The sequence below is a fragment of the Lepidochelys olivacea genome (genome assembly GCF_965140295.1).
Source record: "Lepidochelys olivacea isolate rLepOli2 genome assembly, chromosome: 18".
Lineage (NCBI taxonomy): Eukaryota > Metazoa > Chordata > Testudines > Cheloniidae > Lepidochelys > Lepidochelys olivacea.
The window spans coordinates 23,846,404-23,871,294 of NC_140428.1; the positions used below are offsets into that span (position 1 = coordinate 23,846,404).

Here is a 24,891-nt window from a genome sequence, read left to right on the forward strand (position 1 = left end):
CGGCCACTGGCCTGTTGGATGACACAGCGCCTCTTCGTGCCTCAGTTTCCCCATCTGTAAAACAGGAATAATGCTACCTCATTTGTAAAGTGCTTTGAGATTTATGGATGAAAAGAGCTCGACATTATTAACTATTTACTCTTCTTACATGCCGTGAGAGAACATTCAGTGGGCTCAGTGGAGATGGTGGGCTGAGGGCTCCCCTCTGACCCAGTCGCAGGGCCAGATCTATGGCTAAGGGCTGACCTCGCACTATGCATGGTGTTACGCACAAGCAGTCCCAAGCTTTTACAGGGTTTGTGGTGGGGATCTGGCTGTCGACTGCAAACCCCAAGGAGCTGTTTATTCAGCTTGCGCTTCAGGCCAGCCTGGGGCGAGCTCTTAAGTAAAAACAGTGGGAGCAAGTCGATCCCATCAGCCAAAGGGCAGTGGTAAGAGAGAGGCAGGAGATGGGGGGGGGGGGGCGGGGGGGGAAGAGATCTAACTGAAGCCTCCCCTAGCCAGAGGCAGGAAGGGAAGGGGACACTGCATTGGTTTAGCTGGCACTAAGGAGAACAGCACTGCCAACCCTAAATGATCAAAAACCATCAGGTAGGGCCCCAAAATCATGAGACTGGCTTCAAAATCATGAGATTAAAAATACATAAGTGTGAGGCCTTTGCCTTTGGAGCATTTAGGGTTCACGTTTTCCAGCTGCTCTCCTCTTATGATTATTTACTCCATGACAGAGGCTGCACTGCAGAGCTGGGGTCAGCGCTCCTCCACGTTCCACCCTCAAACCCAGCCCAGACTGGCAGATTGTGGGGGCCTGCTCCACTATCCACCGAGGTCAAGGGAGTTATTTCAGCGATTTCCATGTGACTGGGATCAGCCGCCCCTGATCTGCAGAAGGGCTCAGCACCCACAGCTCCCACTGAGGCTCAGGGGGGCCTCTGAAAATCTGGTCCCTTTCTGCCATTGCAGGTCATTCATTTCCCAAACTGTGAGCCAAAAAACCTCAGAATCCCCCCCTGCGAGGACACATCCAGCTTCCACAGATGGCGGCTCCTCAGGCACAGAATGGAGCAGGTGAGGAGAGCTGGGCATTGTCTAGAAATTGCTCATTAACCCCCATGCAAGTCATCCTCCCCCCAGCCTTGCATTTGCACTTCCGAATTAGAGATCCCTCTTGTCCTGGTTTTGAAGTGGAAATTACATTTAAATGTTACAATCAGATGGCAGTAAAAATTCAAAAGGACTCCACAGGCAGCAATAAAGGGCATCTCCCTGTCTCTTCGCAATCAAACACCTCAGGGAGGCTCTGTCCAAGGCAAAATTAGCTTGCCAGGGTGCTGCGATTTAGATACTGAATTCATTTTGGGGAAGGAAACTTAGATCTTGATAAAACAGCTCCCCATACACATAGACACAAAACTCCCTGTTTAAATGGAAAGTGGTTCCCGCAACCTTTTCTCTTTTGAAGTTAAATGGAAATGGTTCAATTGAAAGCTCTGCCAGCATGGCTGCGACAATCAGGTTATTCTAGTGCATAATGCCAGGCAGCAAAAGTGACTCAACATGGCTACAAGCAGAAATGAAACAGACATGGTTGCTGTCACTGCCTAAGCTAAGGGCAGGGCAAATAAACCACCAAAAATAAAACTCGCCTGTAGCGTTGACAATTTCTGACAATGCCCCAGCTCCTGGAGTCCTGTGATTAGGTGTGAACCTCATCTTTAATTACTTTAAAAAAAGTTTCTAGCCCTCCTGGCTGTGGAGAAAATTTTGAAAATGTGACCCCATAAAAGGTCCATAACCAGAAGACAAATATTATATATTATTATTTATTATGTGTATTACCACAGGAAGAACCACCAAAAATTGTTATTTTAAAAAGTCTCTGGCATAACAATAATCTCTCATTGTTCTATTCCTGGCTCGGAGATGATGTAGCCCAGTGACAGTACCAGCCAGCGTTTAAATGGGGGAGGGGGAGAAGAGGGGCAGCAAAGGGTCACAAACCTGGCAAAAAAAAAACAATTTAAATTGAGCTGGGTTCCTGTAGGGTGAATTTTAAGCATTGTCTGACCAAACCTGCTTCTCCCAGATGACAACAGCCATCACCACTACCACGACATTTTTCAGACCACATTAAGCCCTGAAAACCCTTAGCCTAAATTGTCCAGAAATGAGTTGAGACTGAGACTGCCTAGCTTCAGACACCTTAAAGGGTCCTGATTGTCACAAGGCGGGTGCTCAGCACAGGCTGAAAATCAGGCCCCCCTTTTACACTGTCTCAAGTTGGACACCCGAGACCACAGGTCACTTTTGAAAATGCAGGCAAGTAAGGAAGCAGGATGGTTATCTCAGAAATCTGCAGCTTTGTTTTGTTCAGACAAGTTAACTGTGTGTTTATGCCCCATTGACTTGTGTACATGCTTGCATGTTTTGCTGAATCAGGGCCTTCATGGCCCGAGGCGTGAAATCCAATCACCCACCTATCTCAGCTTGCATAGCAACAAGCCATTTTTAACCACTGATCATGCGTTTATATCAGCAGTGTAGCAGCTTTCCCCTCCATGTCAGCATCCCCAGAAGGAGCCTTGGGATTCCTGGTCTGGCTGCCGCAGAGTTAACAAGAAGTAGCTGAAGATAGGTAATTGCTCTGCTTTGAAAGCAGGCAGAAGCCCAGAGGGGACAGTTTCTGTTGGAGGCACTTATCTCTCGTCCATTATTAATAAACTGGAATAAACAGACGCCACAGCAAAACACAGAGACGCACCGAGACGGAGGGGGGTTTTCAACTCTGCTCCCAAAATTAGACAATTTAAACCAAAAGCTGAGCCGGAGTGCAGAGCTCTTAGCAGGATCGGGCCTTGGTTTGATCAGGGTGGGAAAGCCACACTAACTCAGGGTGGGGGACAGAAGGGAAGAGCCTGAACAGCATGGGGGCACCTGTACAGCCTCCGTGCTTTGGAACGGCTCACGTATGTCATGACTAATGTGGGGGGAGGGGAGGAGGATTAACCAGATTAAAAGCCTGGTTCATCCTGTTTATCATCCAGGGCCTGATTTGCACAGGCGCTGAGCACCAGCGAGTCTAACTGAAGAGAAGGACAACTTGGGGGGTGCTGAGCTACGTTGGAAAGAAGGCCCTGTGTGTGCGCATCACGCTACTACCCAAGGGCCCCCATTGGGATCGGGGCCCATTCTGTTAGGTGCTGCACAAACGCATCGGATAATAATGTCACCTAACTCCTCCACAGTGCTTTCCTTCAGCAGATCTCAAAGGTCAGTATCATTATGCTCCTTTTATACCTGGGGAAACTGAGGCACAGAGCAGGGAGGTGACTTTCCCAAAGTCACCCAGCAGGGCCAGGAATAGAACCCAGCTTTCCTGAATCTCAGTCCAGTGCTCTGACCATTACACTGCAGAATGGCACAGTCCCTGTCCCAAAGAGCTTACAGGGACAGGCAGCCTGACTCCTATTCCTAGGGCGTTGTGAGATTTCCCCTAACAGCTGTCCCAACGCACAGGTCTGCCCAACCGCTGCACCAGGCCCAGCTGCTGGTCTCAAACACACCCACAGCCGCACGACAGAACAGGAAATGAAGAGGAACCTCAGTGTCGTACAATTTCTTGCTCCTGATCCTCTTGGTAGTCGTCCATTGGCTCTTCCCTGGCTTTGTCCGGCCCAGCGGCATCCTGGAAACACAGGAGGGCAGACACTGGTAGGTCAGCCTTGTTTAAAGCTCCCAGAAGCACACACCCCACAACCCCAATCCTGATGGAGTGGCAACGCAGCTTTGGAGACCCAGATTTTCATGTATTAGAGTCCCAGGTCTGGAGGATGCTGAATCAAGACCCTGGAACATCAGAGGTGACCCCATCTCTGTTGGGTGCTTGTCCCCAATCAACGCTTCTGCCCCTTTTATCCCATAGGTAGCCAGGGGGGCAGATGGAAGCAGCCAAGTCATTGCCCAGCAGCCACACGCCTTCGCATCTGCCTGAGCATGGGAGCGCTCTCACGGTAGGGATCAGTGCTATGCCAGAGCCCTGGGTGTGCAAGCGGTCACCCTGGGTTGAACAGTCCCTACAGACAGTGGGGAAGCATCTGTTAGAGAGAGAGAGAGAGAGAGAGAGAGAGAGAAAGAACAAGCTAGCTGGCAGAGCTGGGCAGCGATCGTACGGCTGAGCTAGCATCCAAGCACCAGGGGAGTGATGTTCTGGGCTCAAGGAGGCACCAGTTCCCCACTCCTCCACCCCACTGCAGTTGCCCAAGTCACATTAGCAAAGCACAGCCGAGCTCAGACCTTCCAGCCAGAAGCTGCCAGCCAAGACCATGAGTTCTACTTGCTGCCCATTAAAATGAGAGATGGCAGCTGCTTGGGAGGCAGCCTGAGAAAACGAATAGCAATTCAGCCTTCCTAGTGCACGGAGGGCTGCAGAGTGCCCCTGCGGCCGGGGGAGGCCACTGGGCTGTGCAGCTCGCCCCGAGAAGGTCTTGAACAGAAGACAGGAGCGCAAGGGGGGGTAATGATCGAGCACTCTCTCCACCCACATGCAGGGCCACAGCCTCAGCTGGGGTCAATCAATGCAGCTTCTCTGCCTGTAAGTAAGCTCCGGTGATTCGCACCAGCTGAGGATCTGGCCCATGGCTACTGCCTGTTTGCAGGCTTGCAGGGAAGGAGCCCGGGCTGCTGCAGGGCACCATGGCCGAGCCTGTTAAAACAGGGCATGGGCATTGAGAGAAAGGGTCCGTGGAGGGGGAAAGTCACTGGATCATTCTCCTCTCAATAGCAATGGCTGAGGGCTCTCTGCTCACTTGGGAATATTCATATTTCCTGGAGTCACGGGTTCGAATCCTGGCTGACTCTGTTCAGCTGTTCATCGTTCTTGGAAGCAGCATGGTCCAACAGGAGCCAAGACACCCAGGTTCTATGCCCAGCTCCTCCACTGAGTCAGAGGTCGGCATGAGTGGCACTGGCTCAGGAGAGCACCAGCAGTGGTATCGGGCAAGGCATTATGCCCCGCCTGAGCCTGACTCCACCCACAGCAGCCTGCCCAGCCGCAGAGTTAGAGACAAACAGAGCCGGATCTGAGGGGGATTTTCTTGGAGCCTCTTGCTGGCGAGCGTGAAATATTAAAGCTTTCGATAATTTACACTTCCCGGAGAGAAGGACTCAGATATGCTGATGCAGCTTCTGATTTACAGGCCTTCACTCAGGGCAACGATTCAGCACTTCCTCATTCACCTGATGGGCTGAGCTGCGAGCAGGCCATCCGCTCCTGCCCAGAGCTGCACCGACTCATGCCACTCTCCAGACCCCACAAATAAGACCCAAACCAGCTACCCTTACCCGAATACCCTCCCCATTGGGCTCACCAGGGAGCTAATCAGAGCCTAAGGGAGCAGTGCTCCAACACGAAAACCAGCTGACCGCCCCGCTCAGAAAAGGAGAACGGAAGCCAGGCATTGTGCTAAGGTTTGTAGCGTTCACATGGTGGAAAGGAGCAGGCTGAGCAGGGAGATCCAGTGAGAGAGAGAAAGGGAAGGAAACAAGAAAGGAAAGGGGGGGAAAAACAACAGACAGGGGGAGTGTTCTGTCCTCTGGTTAGTTCTGTCTTCTCTAGGGCTGTTAACTTTTTCCTTTCTTGTCAGCCATCTGATTGCCAATGCCTTATTTATACCTTGTGCTTATGCAGCTCTGGTGCTGCAGTATCTTGATGCTGCAATATAGACCGTAACAAACTCGTGAGGACAGCCATTCAGAACATAACAGTGACAGCAGGGATAGAACATCCTCAAAAGCATAGGCCTCTCCCACTTGGACTACGGGAGAATCACTGCTTCCTATGAGCAGTGTAGGACTTATGACACACAGTGCAGTTCTGATTCCATCCAGTAGTTCATTAATAAGAAAACTGACCAAGCTGACTAAGGAGTTTAAATTTTCCTCCCAAAGGAGTGCTAAGTTTGCACAAGTTCTCTCTGCCAGAGCCCTCAGGTCTTTCCTCCTAAGGTACCGGCGCTCTGTCCAAACAGCGTGAACAGCTCAGCCTAGCCCTATCCAAAGACAAATAGTTAAGGTACAAATTCTTTTCCTACTAAGGGGCTGGAGGGTTTTATTCAGCAGGTGCAATCCTGCAGTGGTGGGCTCTTTGCTTCAATGTCTATTCCATTGGTTTGGAGTGTTTTTAGACTTGCTACCAATCATCGGTTTAGAGCCTGACAGAAAAATGCTCCTTTTAAAAACAAGTGACACAGAGAACTCTTGGCAGCCTGTCAAAACAAGCTAATATTTCCCTGCTCCAGAGTCTCGCTCCAGACACAAGAAGCGCTTCACAAGATGCGAGCGATCATCTTCTTGGAGGAGACAAGATTCTCCCTCGCACAGCGTAATTGCCACCAATCCACCATGGTTGCGGCCACATCACAGAAACATGGGAATTGCCAGACTAGACCAAGCAAGGTACACCTAGTCTAGTGTCCTGTCTCTGACAATGGCTACAACCAGGTGCTTCCAAGGAAGTCACGAGAATCCTGAAGTAGGCAGAGAGGGGATAATTGGCCCCCCTACATTCGATGTCATCCTGGATTCTAATAGTTTAAAGTTGGCTTAAGCCCCAAAGTGAAAGATTGTCCAAAATGTTGATTGTCCTTAAGTGTGACAAAGCAGGATATTCTGGCTATCAGTTTCCCTTTGTGAGTCTAGTTAATTTCGTGGCCTTAAATCCCTGGGATTAAACTGTGAAGCTCATTGCCACAGGGTCTGTGAAAAAAGATTTCCTTTGATCGGTTTTCAACGTTTCACCTTTTAATTTAAATTGAACATCTCCTGGCTCCTGTGTTGCGAGACCGAGAGGAGAGAAGTTTCTGAGTTACCTTCTCTAGACCTGGCATCAGCTCAGAAGTGGGGGCGTATTGAGGGCCACGGGGCCCTTAAGGCTCTAACACTATAGAGATGGCATGGGATATGCCAGGATTCCCAGTTTTCAGCCCTCCTGTGGTTACACCTATTGCCAATGGTGGCAAGTGGCCATAGTTGGAATAATAAAGTCCACCTTACAACCACATTTCTGCCCCCTTCCCTTCACCCCCTGAAGAATTAAGGTCTTGGGTAGCCCCGCTCCCAAAGTGGCACCAGAACAGGCCTAAGAGCAAGTGGGACATGTTACGCAATAGCTGGGCAGAGAACAGGTGCTGCCATGCCAGCCTCAGAGCAGGTGGAAGAGGGAGAAGGGAGGGCAGCTTGCCAGTGACTCCTGAAAGCCAAAAGAAAAATTGGTCATGACCCAGCTGGGACTCCATAGCTACAAGCTGCCCAGGAGCAGGAGATGATGGGGGAAGGGTTCTCTCACTGCCAGCCCATCACAATACAGCACAGGAGCTTGGGAGTGAAAATTCTCTTGGGGGACATGCATCCTCTCCCTCCCTCCTCCCACTTGTAGGGCCAAGGACCCTCTTCACCCCCCCCCCGACACCCCTCCCTGCAGAAATGGCTTCCCCATCACATTACATTACCTTCAGTGGCTTCTTTGTCTCCTCTTTCCCTAGCACGCTGGGTTCCTTGTATTTGTCTGATTGCACCACCTTCTCAAAGTCCGGCCTCTCCAGCTCGGCCTCCTCAAACTCATCTTCCCCTTGGTTATTGGGGTCCTGAGCAGGGTCTGCGGCATCATCAGGCATCTGGGTGAGAGAAGCCTCTTTTGAGCACCCAGCACCCTCACACCCAGGACACACGGTGGCCAATATGAGCTGGCTTTTTCCATCGCTTAAGCCCAGGCCAATGGGTGGGAGAAGCTACAGCTGGGAATGCCAGCTTCCAGGAAGGGCTTCCCAACTCAGTGCAGCAGTCCTCCTCAGGCTGGATCTCAGGGGTTTCCCCAGATCAGAGTCTCCTCAGATGAGACTATGAGAAATTACGGCTAAAGGAGGTGATGGGGCCTAGCAAGAACAGGCAATCTTTTTTGGTTACCAGTAATCTGCCCCCTTCACCTCACTTTCCACCCCTGCTGAAATCCCATGGCATTGTGTGTGTCTATTCTTTAGGTCTCTCCATCGGTCCAGCTACGTCGGTAAATGAAGAAACACTCAGCAGAAGTTGAGTCTTAATGAAGTTCTTAGGAAGTCATTGCCTGGAATCTTTAGCAACTGAAGGAAGGAAACCACTTCACATCAGAAACTTGGTTTCCCTCATAGGCAATGAAATAACTCATTGGCAATAGGTGTGATGACCCTAAATCAGTCCCCCCGGAAAGGAAGAAGCTGTACTCTCTGTTTATCAAACTGACCTCAGAAGAAAAAGCTGCCTTTAGCCAAAACAAATCTGCATTTTGACAATGCTCTACACCTTGTTATGTGCGCGATGCTTTCAGATCTAAAGCTCCGGGAATCATAAACCAAGATGGTGTCCTTGGCACAGATGTTCTTAGGAGGTACATTGAACCCTGAGCTCCAGCAGAGAGGGGCAGACACACAGCTCCAAGCTGTGGGAGATTCAAGACTTCTGCCTTGTAGCAGATCAGATAGAAACATACCCTGTCACTTAAATAAAAGAATGGATCAGGAGGGAGAGGTGGCACCATCATCTCCTGTGCTTAATATCTACCATCATTTTGTTTTGGTATTCTCCTCTGTAGGTCACCTGTGAAGAGTCTGTTTCCTCTAGTGGAGCTGGATCAGTGTTGACTCCTATCTGTGGGGAATTACCAGTTGGCATTCTCAATGAAAACATCAATGTCCTCCCCTCTAGGGAGGGCAGAGAAAGGTGAAAGCCTGTGCATGCGTCAAGGTCATGGATAAAGGTGTGATGTCCCCACAGACCTGCAGGCACCAAGGTGGGCAAAAGAAAGTCAGACAAGCTGAAGGTTCAAGGCCCTGCTGACGTCATGGAGGCCAGAGAGGAACGCTATAGAATCATAGAATATCAGGGTTGGAAGGTACCTCAGGAGGTCATCTAGTCCAACCCCCTGCTCAAAGCAGGACCAATCCCCAACTAAATCATCCCAGCCAGGGCTTTAGAAATGTGTAGGGAAAGATCACTTAGCTCTGAAGTTACTACTCCTCTTTCTCCACTTTGGGGAGCATGGTCTCTCTCCTTTAGCCTCTCGAAGCCAAGAGAAGGCAGATAAACGGAGCTGAAGCTCTCCCGATGGACATTGATTACCGAACTAATATCGCTTGGCACTTCCATAGCACGTCTCACCTTCAGAGCACTTTACAAACCACCAGCAAATTAGCCGAGCTAGCCCTACTGTCGTCATAAACACCAGTCAGTGCATCGCGTCCCCGGAGCTTGTCAGATAAAATGATGTGCCAGTATATTTTTTCCCCTGCAATCTGACCATCTTTACAAATGTTTGAAACAACCTCCTTCCACGAGGGCAGTGGTCCTAGGTCCTTTTCTACAACCAGCACCTGCTCCTCGGGATCCCTCCCCCCATCCACAGAGCAGAGATCTAACTGGGGCCTATTTAGCCATATGGAAAGGCTGGGTGCTGAGGGCCCCCTGAAGTAACAGGTTTGTGGCCCCCAAGGTGAGAGATTCTGCAACTGATTATATACAAGATGTCATCAAACAGCAAATAAATTATCCCCCCTCCCCTCATGTGCACACATGCTCTGTTTGACCAGCTCTGCTTCGCCTAACACCCATCAGAGAGAGGTAATTTTGCCTGTTTTTAAGCTAGGAGAAACGGAGGCATAGAAGTGACTTGTCTGATGAGAACGCATGGCAGAGATTGGGATTAGAACTCCCAGCTCTCACTCTGTGCTGACCGTACCTCCCCATTAGCACTCGAATGGATGCTAGGAAAACCCCTACTATTCTTCACTAAAACAACACCTCTTGGGGGCAGGGGCGAGAATGGAAAGGTTCTGCTTGAATGGAAGAGTTTGGTGTCCAATCAGCTTCAAGTGATGACAGCATGGTGACGTCTCTTACCATTGGCTCCTGGACCAATGCCTCTTTTCGGGTGTGGATATCCTCTTCTCTTTCAATCATCCCAGCATCTGCAAGAAAAATGAAATGAGTAAATCCGTCCCAGCAAAACCCACAGGGCACTGGCAATGTGACCATTTGGTCCCGTGCGCTGTGGAAAGTTCTCTCTCACTTAGAGAAAGAAAGTGAACTGATCGCTCGTGCCTATCTGGGAAAGACACCGCATTGGGTTGTGATGAAGCATCACTGGAACCAGAGAGCAGGCTAGTTACCACACTATGGAACAGGTATAGAGTGGAAACTGATGCAGTGTTGTCTGCCTGTCTCTGCAGACAGTCTGACACAATAGCATGGAGGGGTGTGAATTGCTCCCCATTCATTGTAACGGGTTAATCCTGGTGCCTAACGATAGTATGTTAAAATGTCAACACTGACTGTTTCATCAACGATCACGTTAGTAGGCATCAAGCTAACGTGCTTATTTACCACGGCTGGATGTAAGGACAGCGCTCGGGGAGCTAGTTGCTGTCAAGGGCAACAGGGAAAGGAGCAATTCAGTCCCCTGCCTCCAAGAGCTGAAGTCACTTGCAGAGGCACTTTCACAGCCTCCTTGGTGCCAAAATTCAAAACCACCTCCCGCATATTCGTGGGTGCCAGAAACCCCCTCTACCCAGTTGCCAAAACCTCTCCTGGCATCTATGGTGCAGGTACATGCTGGCGACAAAAAAACCTCTGCGACTATTGACAACTGATGACACGAGGAGGAACGGAAAACACATTTAACACCAAAACAAACGTACGCTCCCAGGAACATGGCACAGACTGGCAGTGCAGGGGGGATGGGTGCAACGTTTCAGGGTCCAAATCTTGGCATCCGTCTTGTGTGCTGCGTAGGACAGTGGCCTCGACTCATTGTTCTCCCCATGTCAAGTTTGCAAGACAGACAACTCCACGTAACAGTAACAGCTTTTGGGGGCAAGGGATTTGTAAGGCCGCCTTTTTGGAGGCTTAACGATCCTTGAAGTGCCAATTACACCCATCTGCTTCCTGTTAGGTGGCAAGGTAGCTGGAGTCACACCACAGGGCGATTGGCTTACTGAGCCACCGGATGCTCCGTCACTCCATCTGTACGTTCAGGAATTAGTCTCGCTCTCGGTCCCTTGGGCTACTGCAGAGGCTGGGTGGTATCCATGGAAACAACCCAGTTGTGCAGCCGGTCAGAGCATTGCTCCCAGCCCAGCTGTGCCACGGCGGGTTACAGGTCGGCGCCACTTTGCCCTTCGTCGGCGCTTGGCGGTTGAAAATGAAAGGCCGGCGCCCCACGTGGCAAGGGGGAGAGGAAAGGGGAACCGCACAGAGCGTCAGTTTGCGGGAAGCAAGGTGGCTCATTATGTTTATTTCTCCCGTCATACATTTGAGGCCCTGGACAGCCCTTTGTTTTGACCAGCGGGAGGCCCAAACCCCACCGGATCTGAATCCAGATCCGAGTGGGTCCAGCTACCGCATCTGGTTGCGCTGGCTCCAATGGTCATGCTGACCACTGCAGAGGCAAGCAGAGCAGGTTGATAGGGGTGATGCAAAGCAGCCTCCAGGATCAGGCTGCCCCGTTCGGCCTGGTGTGTAATCTACAGGCAAGTGCGTCCCAAGGGACGGATGCAGCACCAATCTGTAGCTCTCTGAGGGAACACGAGGTGCTGCGCCCACTCCTTCACCCCCAGTCTGGCAGGAGCTGGGAGAGCTGAGGAGGCAACGCACGGGTCCCCTGAGGGTGCACAAAGCAAAGGAGGGGCATCCCATTGGGCTCTGGCCAGCTAGAAGCCGGGTTTACGAGCTGTGAAGAACATCCCAATGAGAATCATGGCGACCACAAGATGGCAGACGGGGGTGTAAAGCAGGGCGCGCTGGAGGGAACCACGGGGTGCTAACAGAATCATGAGATGAGTTTCTAAGATGATCCCCCCATTCAGAAATGATCCCCCCTCCCATTAAACAGCTTCATTTGCTGTAATCTCTAATCCTGGGGTGCAGAGATGGTTCTCCCTCCAGGCTTGTGGTCCAAGTCTGGCTGCATTAGACCCGGTGTCTTTGAGGCCCGGATGCGTTTTTAGTAGCAAAAACAAGCAACAGAAAAGTAGTATTTCTGCCTGAGACGCTTCTCAGGACCCCGGGGGTGGGAAGACAGCTGAGCACTAATCGCCCATTTTGACAGCCCATCATTTATTATCCTTCTCCTAACAATCCTTGACAAGAATGGCCTTAACGAAGGCCGGAGGCAGGGAGTTGGGTCAGTGTTTCTGTGCTGTCTGTCATCAGCATTAGCCAAGTTTTCCCTCTTGAAACATTAAGTAAGAGACCAAGAGGCAACAGGACTCCCAATTAGATAGTTTCATGGCCTGGGCTGTAAAGTTGTTCCCTAAGGCGTTAATCCCAATTAAGACGTGGAGGCCAAGTCCTGCTGGTCCCAACACTCCCCCCATCCCCACCCCCCCAGTGCGAGCCTGTTTCCTTCAAAGAAGAGTTTGCTTTGATGTGAGGCAATTAGTTTGATTGTTCTGAGGGAACTTGTCGAAAGCAGGTCATTTAAAGATGAAATACCAGCTGGGTTCTTCTATGGGAAGGGACAAAGCATCCGGGCTTTGAAACAAGAACATGGCTTCTCCTCTCTTTCTCACACAACCCCCACACTTCTCTGTGACCAGTTGTCTGGACCCGATCAGCACAGGATCAGTTTAATATCTAACATGTCCAATATTTGAGAGGTTCTCCTGCACTGGAAGGGCACTGACCCAATGATCTAGACCTTTCCTCCCTATCTTTATTATGGCCTTATTATCTAAGCCTCTGTTAGTCATACTGACCTGCATCTCTGCCCCTCACCACCACCGCTATTCCTAATCCGAGCCCTCTCCTGAGCAGAGAATGAAAACTGTGCCAAAATCCACTGGCAAGGGTTCAGGCTGAGACCACCAAACTCATTTTCGCTTGTGATTTGAACCCAGATCCCCAGAGGCTGAGGATAGAACCCAGGAGCCCTGACTCCTAAACTTCCTGCTCCACCCACTAGGCAACCTAAGGAATATTGCATTCAGAATCCCAGTGACAGTTAGATATAGGTCACTGACCAAAGGCAACAGAGACTTTGTTAGCTCAGCTTGGTCTAGTAACCCCATTCAGTTGCATTGATCAAATCTGCATTAACACGGTTAGCCTTTTAGATCCGAGCAGTTAATCAATATTTGGGATCTTGTGGATTGTTTCAGTTAGGGACAGAAATTGATGATGGACTCAGGTATTTCTTTGATGCAATCCTGTTTATTTACAAAGAACATACATCAAGTCCTGTTTCCCTGAACACACTAGGAATCAAAAAGCAGCGAGACAGTTTCTCTGTTCAAAGATTCCAGCCAGCATTCTGTTCAAAAGCTCTCACTTTCGTTTTTTCCCCCTCAAGGTCACACATTTCTCTCGCTGTCTCTGTGGTTTCCTTGTTGCCTTCACTGTATGAGGTGTTTCTGCCGCTTCTCTCCTGCACACAGATGCACGGCTACAATCAAATATATCCCTCATCCTTGCATTTGTTATCAGATCCCCAGGAAACTCCTGGAACCACATGGCCCACCCACTGCCCAGGCTTGAAAGCAGTCTAGTCCTTGGGCAATCATGTTCTATTGTTTCAGCTATCACTAAACAGAGGTGCAATTCATTGTTCCCTCAGTTCCCCTGTTTGGAAGACTGAAGCTGTCCTGCATGATAACAATGACGTGGTACCATCGCCCAACCTTCAGCGTAACAATATTTATACATTGTGCCTGTGAACTGAAGCAGAGATAAAGGCTCCTCCCTCGCAAACCTCAGCTGGTGAATTATTCATGAACCAGATTCCTGGCCTGATGATGGGTCAGACCGGGTCAAATGCCTCCCCCTTCTCCCCTTTTTAATGGCTTCCCTTGCAAATACATTGTTAGTTGGCCGAGCCAGTCTGGGGAGTCTGAATGCAGTTGGAGCGGCAGAGGATACAACTCTAACATGTGCCAAATGGTTTGAGGGCTGGTCTCCCCCAGCTGCTCAGACGCACAGACTTTGAGTCTTCCAAGATAGTTGCAGCGGCTGCAGTTGTCTGACTGACTAAAGGAATTAGCTGGACTTTGAAATGGCTTGCGCTTCGCCCCCAAAGGATACTGGGAAATTCATCGCCAGGATTAAGATTGGAATCCCTCTTCCAAAAATAAATAAATAAATAAAATCACATGGGAGATTGAACTCAAGTTTTGCAAGACACAGTGGAAGGGGATTCTCCATCCCTCTCTCATAGACGGGAAACAAACTGCCGCAGCCTGTGTGAATTCCTGGCACATTGCTTTAGTGCGTATGACGTGCATGGCCTGGAGAAAGGGGACAGGTCAAGGTTGGATGAAAGGGCCACCCTATCCCCAATAACAAGATGATGCGCTGCACTCCTCCGATGACAGAGGAGAATAAGGGCAACAGCCTCTCCTGTAAATTACTACAGGAGGCGGGTCCTTTCTCCATCTATCCCTAGGAAAACAAACTCCTTAGTCATCCATAAGGGGACTGCAGATGTTACGCATGCTTCCTCCCGGACACAGGAGCAGGGAGGATGTCAGGTGATTCCCAGAGCCAGGCTCCATTTCTGCACTTTGCAAGGCAGGGAGGAGAAGAGTTTTTAAAATTCCTAGCAATTGTACCTCATTCACAACGAAACATGCCTTGGTTTATCTGTGCTCTGAGCCTATCGGCGCTAACCCTAAGCAGGGCTGGGCCATGTCAGTATTTGAATGGGAGTCCTCCCAGGAACAACGGGGGAGTGTATGAATTAATGCTAGAGACACTGGGGGCGGCAAGCATTCTCCTGCAATGCTGAGAAACTAAACAGGACCGAGCTAGGGCATGAGGCAGAGGGAACAAAAGGGACTAGAAACTAGGGCAAAAATGACCAAGTTTGGATTATTTAAAATACATGATATCTCCTGACCAAAATTTCAAATTAAAATTTCTCTTCAAGTTTTTGAGAGACTGCCTTTATTCAAAAACCTCCCCCTTGGTAAGCACAGGTCATTATTGTACTTCACTGCATTTTGGAAACCATACCCATCTCAAGTTCCTCATCATCCGTCCCTTCCTTGTCTCCTTCCCGATTGGCTATCGCACGCTCTGCCCCTCTTTGTTGATTGGCCAGCAATAGATTGCCATTCTGCTCAGATCTGGTGTCAAAGTGAAGGTGCTTTGGGTAACCGTGCACTTGTTCCTCATCCATTCGGGCGTTCACTTTGTTAACAATGTCTTGCCAGCTGCAGCAAAGAAAGAAATAAAAACAGAACAAGCCACACAGCTTGTTGGCATTTCATAATCTAAACGCAAGCAGGGGAAAAAAAAACCAAACCAACACAAAGAGAAACCCACCTCCCACACATGCAAAACTCCTGCCTAATTGTACATCTCCGGCAAAGGGGCCAATAGCATTAGTTATCCCTTCAAGCTACATGAAAAAGCTACAGAACAATTAATATGCTACACAAATGCCAAATAAAATATGCTTTATAAATGCAATGTATTGTTAGAACTGCTTTAATCTCTTATTCATGCCCTGTGATAAATTATCCGTATAGCAGGGGCAATATTTTCTAACTCCAAATTGATACATTTTCATGCTTCCCACATATTAGAAGGCATAAATTTGCCTTTTTGGAAAAATACCAAACCAAAAGTCCTCTAAATAAAGGCTGAGACATAAAAAGTAATAATGCTACGTGTACCACAGTCTTCTAGTAATTGGTCCAAACTCTGAAGAATCATCATTGAGAACTGTAGAGTTTTGAACTACGAGTGTAGAAAGCTTTTTTAAGAAAAATAACGATCCAGTAAAAGCTTTGTCATCCGGCATGTTGGGGGAATGGGGGGGTGCCAGTTAGTCAAATATTCCGGTTCACTAAGAGTTATACTTACTGATGGAATACCAATTTTCCGGGATGAGGCAGGGAGAAAGGGTGTGTGTGGGGGGGTACGGGCTCTGGGCTGGGACCAGAAATGAGGGGTTCAGGGTGCAGGTGGGGGATCCGGGCTGGGGCAGAGGGCTGAGTGCGGGAGGCGTGAGGGTGCCAGCTGGGGGTGCTGACTCTACGGTAGGGCGGGGGATGAGGGGTTCAGGATGTAGGAGGGGGTTGGGGTGTGGGAGGGAGTTTGGGTGTGGGAAGGGGCTCAGGGCTGGGGCACAGGAGGGGTTTCGGGATGCCACATCTGGGCAGCGCTCACCTTGGGCAGCTCCCCACAAGCTGTGACATGTCTTCACTGCTCCTAGGAGGAGGCGCAGCAGATGGCTCTGTGAGCTGTCTCTGCCCATAGGTACCCCCCCTGCAGCTCCCATTGGCCACAGTTCCCGGCCAATGGGAGCTGCGGAGCCCACACTCAGGGCAGGGGCAGTGCACGGAGCCCCCCATGGCTGTTCCTCTGCTGAGGAGCAGCAGGAACATGTCGCCGCTTCCGGGGAGCCACACGGAGCCAGGTAGAGAGCCTGCCAGCCCCGCACCAACCAGACTATAAACCAGACTTTCAATGAAGATCAGAAATTCCGGTTTATAGAGCTTTCTGGCTGGTAAAGTGCCAGATAGCTCCACTTTTACTGTATAAGGAACTTCTTGTAGTGTAGCACGGCAGATAGCCTTTTCCTTGTCTATTTTAATAAAATCTCTCTCATAAGCTCTTTGTAATAATTGTGTCAGATGTTGTGGTGAAAAAGTCTACTTGGGTGTCCTCTTTCGGGGAGGTGGTGGGGGGGTGTCTGTCTCTGTTAGCGCCCGACCTCTGCGACCAGCCTGCGAGCCTGACTCTGAGCTCTGGGGAAGAATGGGCAGCTCCTTCTGGCCAGCCATGAGCTAGGCTGGGAGTTTGATCCTTCCCTGTGAATGCTATGCCTCAAACATGCGCCTGTTGCTACCTGGATCCACTGTCTGTCTGTCTGCTTCCCTCTTGGCACAACAAGGCTTTAATGATGGTTGGCAACGGGACAAATGCTAAATGCCATGCCCTTCTTCTCCTCAATGCTGCCATCTCTGCATGGTACCTGTACCAGCCACTGAGCTCAGAAGCCCATCTCTACATGGCTAGTCAGAGGCTCCACTCCCTGTCTATAAATGTGCATTACAGATGCAGAGATGGATTGTGGAGGGGGCTGTAGAGGGGTGTTTAAGGTAGAATACCTATGCAGACGTTCTCATCCAGTGCCAGAGGGAAGTGTCTTTTATGCAGGGTACAAAGATGGCCCAGACTTCTCCAACAAGGGAGTCTGTTCTCCACCCAGCTCATTGCAGAAACGCCACATGATGGACAAGATTCAAATCACCCAAGCACCTAGCCTCGCGCTTCTGAAGATCTATAACACACTAAGAGCCAAACCCAGACCTTGAGATTCACTCGAGTGGCACCTACCTACACCAGACCTGAACGTGGCCCTGATTTCTGAGGAACGACTTCAAATTTTTAGGGGGTGAACCTAAAGGTTCAGAATCCAGGGAAAGCCCCCAGAAGACCAGTTTGCTTCTCTGAACACTTTGTTCCCGGGAAAGCAGCAGAGGAAACTCTCCAGAACAGCTACAAACCCTTGCAACATTTCACCACTTCCATCACCAATCCCAGAGGCACGGAGACTTTCAGGAGTGAAAAATGATGGGCACTACCAGAACTTTTAAACCTCAAAAAACGGCTTCAGTTCACGATCAGATTCCTCCTTTATACAGCCTGAGATCCCCAATTCAGATGCACACACCAGCTGAGATTTTCAAATCTGCCTGAGAGATTTGGACACCCAGTTGCCATTAAAATTAGTGGGACTGGTGCATTCAACTCATATGTCTACTTTGCAGGTTTGCCCTGGGTCCTGGCTCATGCACATGTGAGCACGTTAGCTAAACCCGCCTCCGAGAATCCACATTGCTATGCCATACATGCCCTATACTCTGTAGACCTGTGTCCACACTGGGGCTGCAGCTACCTGTGCCTGGCGCAAGGATTTCTGGGCGTATCCCAGAATTCTTGGTGCCTAGCCAACTGGAGCCACTCTAGGATTTGGTTCCTGGCTTGTTGTAGAACTTGTCTGTCCTCCCTGAACCCTTGTGTGGAAGTGGTTTCAGCTCGCCAAAACCAGCTCCCTTCTGCCTGTTCCCACCAGGCTCAGCTGCTGCATTTAAAGCCAGCACACCGCCACTGCGCAAGCTTTTAGAAAGGAAATTGCAGCCAGAATATCATCCTGGATCACCCACCACAGAAACAATCAAAATGTAAATCAACTATCAAGGGCCCCTCTGGAATCTGCTGATCTAATCCACCCCTGCAATAATTCCTCGCGTTGGACAAATGGCTTCTTTGCCTCTGGCAGGCTGCGTGTTATTTTTGGCACGGACATCTCCAAGAGAATGTCACTTTGATGTTCCCCCACCCCCTCACGCACTATCCAGGTAATAGGACAGTCCCTAGCTGCTCTGACGACTTCTTGACCTTAGATCCATTCAGGGAGAATGCTGGGTCCGTGCCATGCTGTGGCCTCCTTCTCCATGTGCCGAACAGCTCAACGCTTGCGTGCTCGGACTTACAGAGGGAAGTGTTATATGCAACCACATACAGCGCTGGTGCCTTTAGTGACACCCACCTCCACTGACTTTCATGGCTCTGGAGCCCCGTCACAACAGAACCCCTTCCGTCTAGTATATTTTCTTAAAGCCAGTTTGCTTCTTAAATCCAGGTTATTAGTACGCTTGCTGTCTCAGTGGAACGTAGAGGACCAGACTGAGACCCGGGCCCTACTGGGCTACATGCTTTACAGATACATAAGAAGAGGCAGTGCCTCCCCTGAGGAGCTGGCAACCTAAGTGAACAAGAACAAGAGGGAGGAAACAAACTGTTACTATCCCCATCAGAACTCAGTTGACAATTCAGAAGCGGTCTCTCCCGCAGCTTGACTGCAGCTGCAGATCTAACAGGAACCACATCTTGTTTGTTTCAGTAAAGTAAGTAGATGTAACCTGGAGATATGTAGGGAGCTGATGAGCTGAGAAAGATGCTCTTTTTGGATCAGAGCCAAACTTGGAAGAACTGCAGTATCAGAAAGTGTTTTCACACGCAGAATGCTCATTCTGCTAACTGGTCAGCAGAGACCTTCACTTAGATGGTCAGCTCTTTGGGGGCAGGGACAGTATTTTTGTTCTGTATTTGTACAGCGCCTGGCACAACAGGTCCCGGTCTATGACTGGGACTCGTAAGCGTGAGCGCAATACAAACAATAAGTATCCATTTCATGATCTGAGTGTAACGGTATCCACCTACTTCTGAATCCACCTTTATTTGTAAATTACCCAGAGAGCATTCGTCTCCTCTCCCCTATACCTGGGAATGAAGGCTGAGTGATGGAGGTTGCTATGTACAAAGAGGCCTTCTGCATTTGTCTAATAAAAACTACAGCCCCTCAAGAGGCTCGGAAATTTCCATACAAAGGCCTCACCTAAATTCAAGTGCATCTACTCAGGAGAATGCGCCAGAATTTAACTCAAGAGATTTAACAAACATTTTAAATCAGTGCAACGTTTATATGTAGACAAGGTCTAGATGTCCACTTTACAGTCATGTAAGGCTCTTCAAAGAAGCTTCCCCTGCTGGTATGATGGAGACATGGACCCAAGCAACAGCTCCATCCACAAGATGGAAGAAAATCCACAAATGAGAAGAGGATAGAACCTTCACCTCAAACCCAGATGCAAAGCCAGGAGAAGTCAGCATCTCAATTGGGGCCAGTTGCCTGCTACTTCTTGATTACCATATAACCTTGAAGATGACAAGCCTTCAGATCTTGCTTTGATTGTTCCCACAGAGCTTGATGGATTACTAATTAATTAGTGGAAAACATGAGTGAACCTCAGCTTTAATACACAGCTTAACGCCTCTTAATTAGAGAAGCTGATGGGATCCCTTAACAGCCCTGCTGCCGAAGATGTCTGGCTTCCACTTTGCTGTATTTCTTCAGCTTGCTAAACAACACCATTTTTATTTTTAAGTTCCCCACCACAGAGAGGCTGGCAGAAGTCAACTCAAAATTCTGCTCTGCCATTTCTTCCAGCTAAGACTCAATCCATGCCCTGCACCCTGCTCAACAGAAGCTCCTCAGTCTCTCCTTACTGCACAACACCTACAGGACTGGTAGACAAAGCCCACCCTGCTGGCTAAATGCAGCCCGTGGAGAGCTCCGCAACATGGCACCCTGTTGCCCTCCCCTTTCACATGGAAATGGAACCCACCAGGCCATGCGTCCTAGCATGCAGCGCTGCATCTTGACACGAGTGGCCTGCAGCTTGAAGCAAGACGGATGTTTCATGGGCAAATCAAGAAAGAGCAGAGCATGCTAGGACCTGGAGTCTTCATTTGCAGCTCTTTATATGGAAGATAACACTGAACACCCCAGCAAGGGGAAGAGTTCAATGGGCCAGTCTTGATGACTTTCTTTAGCATTCTTCCCCCTAAACTCTGAGAGTAAGAGGAGAGACCTGCAGTACAAACCTTTGCATCTGCGCCTGTTTGTTCCCTGCCAAGGGATGGTTGGCTGGAGCCGCCTCCTTCTCCAACGTAGATGGGTGTTTCAGATGGGGCACCACCCGTCTGGGAGCATGGTTTTCCTCACTGGTTTTCCCCTGAATGCTCACCACCACCTTGTGATCCTGCAGAGAGGACAAAGATCTGTACAATCTACCTGGCCTCTTGGACCCGCACTGCCGCCTTGTGTTTGGAAGGTTCCTGGTTTTGGATCACATCCTTCATCAGGGAACATTGGGACAGGAATTGCTCTGCAGGGGAGATGCATTCCCTGCCAGCCATGCTACCATTTTCTGAGAAAAGGAAAGTAATTCATGTCCCAGAGAGTTAAGAAAATTACCTTTCTGTTGGGCGGGCTATGTGAAATGTACTTGCCCTGTCCTCAGCAGGCCAATGCCCATGGGACAAAAGGGCAATCCTATGGTCACACCTTAAAACAAGGGTACAGTAATTACTATGTAACTACACTGCGATTAGTGTTATTATACTGTGGTTTGGTTTGTCAGGATGTAATTAACACTTACTCATCTTCACAACATCTCTGTGAGACAGGCCGGTGCTATTAACAACTCCATTTTACAGATGAGGAACTGGGGCGTCAAGTGACTTGTTCAAGGTCACACAGGAAGTCTATGGCAGAGTAGGGAGTTGAACCCATTCTTCTGAGTCCCAGGCCAGAGCCCTAGTCACTGGACCATCCTCCTGAGTACATACAGGATGTCCTTACTCAAGGCTGAGACCAAGAGTGTTTCTGGACCAGGCCAGCCGTGAAAATCCACATCCACATGTGGTTTGAAACATAAATATAGTTTGGGGGTCCCCAACCAGAGGCTGCATAAAAGATGCCTGCAGTGATGCACAGAGAGAGAAATAGGCACTGACTGATCAGGGACCAACACGGCCAACAGCCAAGATTTCTGGTGCCTCTTTCCCCCACCTGCACTCTAGAATGTGTCCCCCGCCCCCGTCTCCAGTCTTCCCGCATACACCAATGCCCAGCTTCACTTTGCGGGTCCCTACACCTGGCTAAGGCAGCATTTTTAGCTCTACCTGCCCATCACCGTGGGACCCTGAGATGTGGGTTCCTGGCTCTGCCGCAGACTTGCTGTGCGGTACCAGGAGAGTCGCTAACTGGTGGGAGTCAATGGGAGCTGTGGGTGCTCAGCACCTCGGGAAAGAAGGTTCTTAATCTCTCTAAAACAGCTGCAATATGGGGATGATCATATTCCCCCACCTCATTGGGCGGGGGGGGGACGGGGGTGTATGGGACAGTGAAGGGGGGTGTTGGGCAGATAAATTCATGATGGCCACAAAGTGCTTCGATGCCATGGTGAAGAGGGCAATAGAAAAGGCCATGAATAACTAGGATAAATATGGATGAGCAGTGCCCTCCAGAGCTAGATGAATGAAAAGGAGAAGGAGAGGACTTGGCTGGTCACCCACTAATTCCCTGTCCATTGGCTGATGGTGGAGTCCGTTCCACTGACTGCACAGCAGAAGAACCAGCCTGTAGCTGATCCCCATGGATTTTATGGGCCTCATCCAAAGCCCATTGGAGCAAGTGGACAGGATCCTCCTAGTATGTGGCTGAAGCCCTAGGTCCACCTCTGGGCTGTAGCTAGACAGCGAAGAAGGGTAGACAGGATGAGGTTAGATGAAGACACCCACGGCGACCTATTTGCAGAGCGAGCATCCTCCCAGGAGCAGGAATCCCCGCTGCCATAGGACTGCAAGCTCCAGCCCTTCTCTGAACTACTGACCAGCAGTTTGCAAAGGGAGTGACTCAGAGTCTAGCGAGAACAGGGAAAATGAGAAGCAGAAACAGTCCGACCACTTCATTAAGTCCTGCTTGGCTGCCCCGCAGGCTGCAGTCAGCACTCTCCCCCTGGAGGAGAGCACCCAGGGAAGAGGAAACGCAAACACCGCGCAAAGGATGGTTTCCTGAAGACTGAGCGAGAGAGGGAAGAAATCTGCAAATGGAAACCAAAGCTGGAAACCAAAAGCGGTCAGACTCCAGGGGAGGAAAAAAGTCATCTCTCACGATCAACAGAAATAAAAACACCCTGCTTGTTCACAATGAATCTAGGGGCAGCAGTTGCTGCAGAGTAGCCCATTAAACCGTACCACAGCACTCTGGGGACTGGAAAATGGGGGGTGCACATTAATATTTAGGGAAACGGTCAGATTCCAGTGCAAAGCTGCTCAGAATTCAAAGTTTGCCATACTTCACGGCACACGCACCCCCTGAAATTTTTCACCTGGGGCGCACTCACCCGGCAGTGGTGGCAGGGCCTGACTCCCCATTCTGGTCGTCATGACCCAGCACGCGAGATCGCAGAACCACTCACCAAAATTTGACCTGGCAACTCCGTCTTGATGGAGGAGCTTCAGAGCCAAACCCGAGTGGCGCTGAGGCACTGCACAATGGGTCACAATGCCACTCGGTTTGGGGGCCCCCTCAAATGGGAGCCTGGGGCAAACTGCCCTTTTGGACCCACCCTCTGGGCAGCCATGTCCCCTGCCAAGGGTATGCACCGTGCATAACGTGTGTGTGGCTGCGGGCCCCACTGCTTCATTACAGACTGCAGGAATTGACTCATTTTTGTGCTGAACGATGTCTATTTCCCAGGACAGGGGGCTGGTTTCACTTCCAAATTTAAAATGAGGCTGCTGGACCCAAACAGACCCTGTGGTTCTCGCTCACTCCCTAGCTCCCAGCCTGTGCTGTCTAGTGTCACAGGCTCTCCCTAGGTCCCGGCCTGGATTACACAGCTGACTGCGCTCCACTTACCGAGTTCCCATTCTGCACACTGTTCACTGTCCGTGTGAATCGGATCACAGGGCTGTCCCCGTGCCCCTGTGGCCAGGCAGGCAGGGCTGCTGGTGGTGGGTTGGCTTCCTGCAGTGGGGCGGGATGGGCGAACAGCACATTGCCCTGGGGCCTGGGGCCATCATTATTACGCGAGGTCTGGCCTTGGGGCAAAGTTCCCTCTCCCTGGCTCCTGACCCCAGAGATCTGTGGTCTCATCAGGCTCCCTCCAGGGGGCTTCTCCTGATCCACGGGGCTCAGCGGCATTTTGGCCCCGTTGGCTGCAAACACCTGGAAGGAGGAGAGAAGGAAGAATTTTGCAAGGCTGTGTTAATTACGGAGAGCAGGAAGGGAGAAGAATTAGCCCCAGGTACTCAGCCACCCCATCAAGCAGCATTCCTCTCCCCAGGAGACTTCACATGCCCAGGTTGGAACCCAGCAAGGCCCAATGCCAGGGTACAGTACCTTCTGCCTAGAGAACTGTAAATGGTTGCTGCCCAGCACCGGGGGCTGTTCCTTCAATGCCTGGAGCTGCTGTTGCCCCTTCACAGGTCCCACTTCCTTGAAACTTGGCATCTTCTGCAGAGCTTCCTTGAGCTGCCTGAACTCCTCCATCTGGGTCTGGGGCAATGAGAAGGGCAAATAAACACTCAGGTGACAAAGGGTTAATATTTCCCCGCTGGGAAAAGTCATCACTACAGAGTCCTGCTCTCCTCTAGACTGCGGTGGGGCGTTCGTGTGCAAGAAGGAGCTGAAGAGAATTCACATCTATTGTCCAGCACCACCCCATCACTGACTGCAGCAAGCCCCCAAGAAGAGCTAGTCTCCGCCACAGTCATTCTCCCATCTGTCCCGACTGCACGGATGTCCCGCATTTCAGACTCAGTTTTTCCCTACCCCAGCAAGCCTGATGGCGTCCAGCTTTTACCATCCGTTTTTTACAGCGGAAATGCTGACCCATGAAACCGACTTTTCAAACAGTGCTATTCACAGCCTATGTTGCAGAATGGATTCCTTCTGCACTTACACCTCTGGTTTTCTGGTCCCTTTCATTCTGGGTCACATGTACGTTCGGGTCAAGGCTCTTTTCCATGGAGCCATTTCTCAGTGGATGAGTTCATCTCAGAGGGATTGACAATAATTGGCTTAATTCTACTTGACAATTCAATTTACTTCAATGAAAATGGATTCCCCTGGACTCCAAGGCAAATGTAACACTTTTCTCTTTGCTGCGGCTTATCAGCTCATTTCCTCCCTCCCCACCCTAGAAAGCGAAAGGGCTTGAAAAAGCCTTTCAGGAGGGGCTTGGCACGCCTCTCCGTTTTATTCATAGGGAAGTCTGTGTGGGAGGAGGGGAGGGGAATTCTTTTCATCTGATTGCCAAACCGGAGTTGGGCGATAAGTCTTCCAAGCAGAGAGGAAAGTTTGGGAGGAAACTTCCTTGAGCAGAGGTTGTTGATTTCAAGTCTCTCCTTTGTGATCATATTTTGCTTTGACCTCAGGGGTGGCAGTGGTGGTTTAAGAACAGACAAGGCAGCACGGGAAAGGAGGTAGGGAGTGGGTTGTGG

The 24,891-nt window shown here is 50.1% G+C and overlaps 1 protein-coding gene across 1 annotated transcript in view; it reads right to left on the bottom strand.

Annotated features, from left to right (window-relative positions):
* LOC311532820 (uncharacterized protein) overlaps positions 1-24,891 on the bottom strand; it is a 73,765-nt gene that overhangs the window by 4,661 nt on the left and 44,213 nt on the right. Inside the window, exons 7-13 of the mRNA XM_084651669.1 lie at positions 23,789-23,944; positions 23,306-23,614; positions 20,482-20,639; positions 15,034-15,233; positions 9,928-9,995; positions 7,506-7,670; positions 3,614-3,685 (exon numbers count right to left, since the gene is read on the bottom strand). Coding sequence (XP_084507795.1) covers positions 3,614-3,685; positions 7,506-7,670; positions 9,928-9,995; positions 15,034-15,233; positions 20,482-20,639; positions 23,306-23,614; positions 23,789-23,944 — 1,128 coding nt within the window. The remainder of the gene's footprint in view (positions 1-3,613; positions 3,686-7,505; positions 7,671-9,927; positions 9,996-15,033; positions 15,234-20,481; positions 20,640-23,305; positions 23,615-23,788; positions 23,945-24,891) is intronic.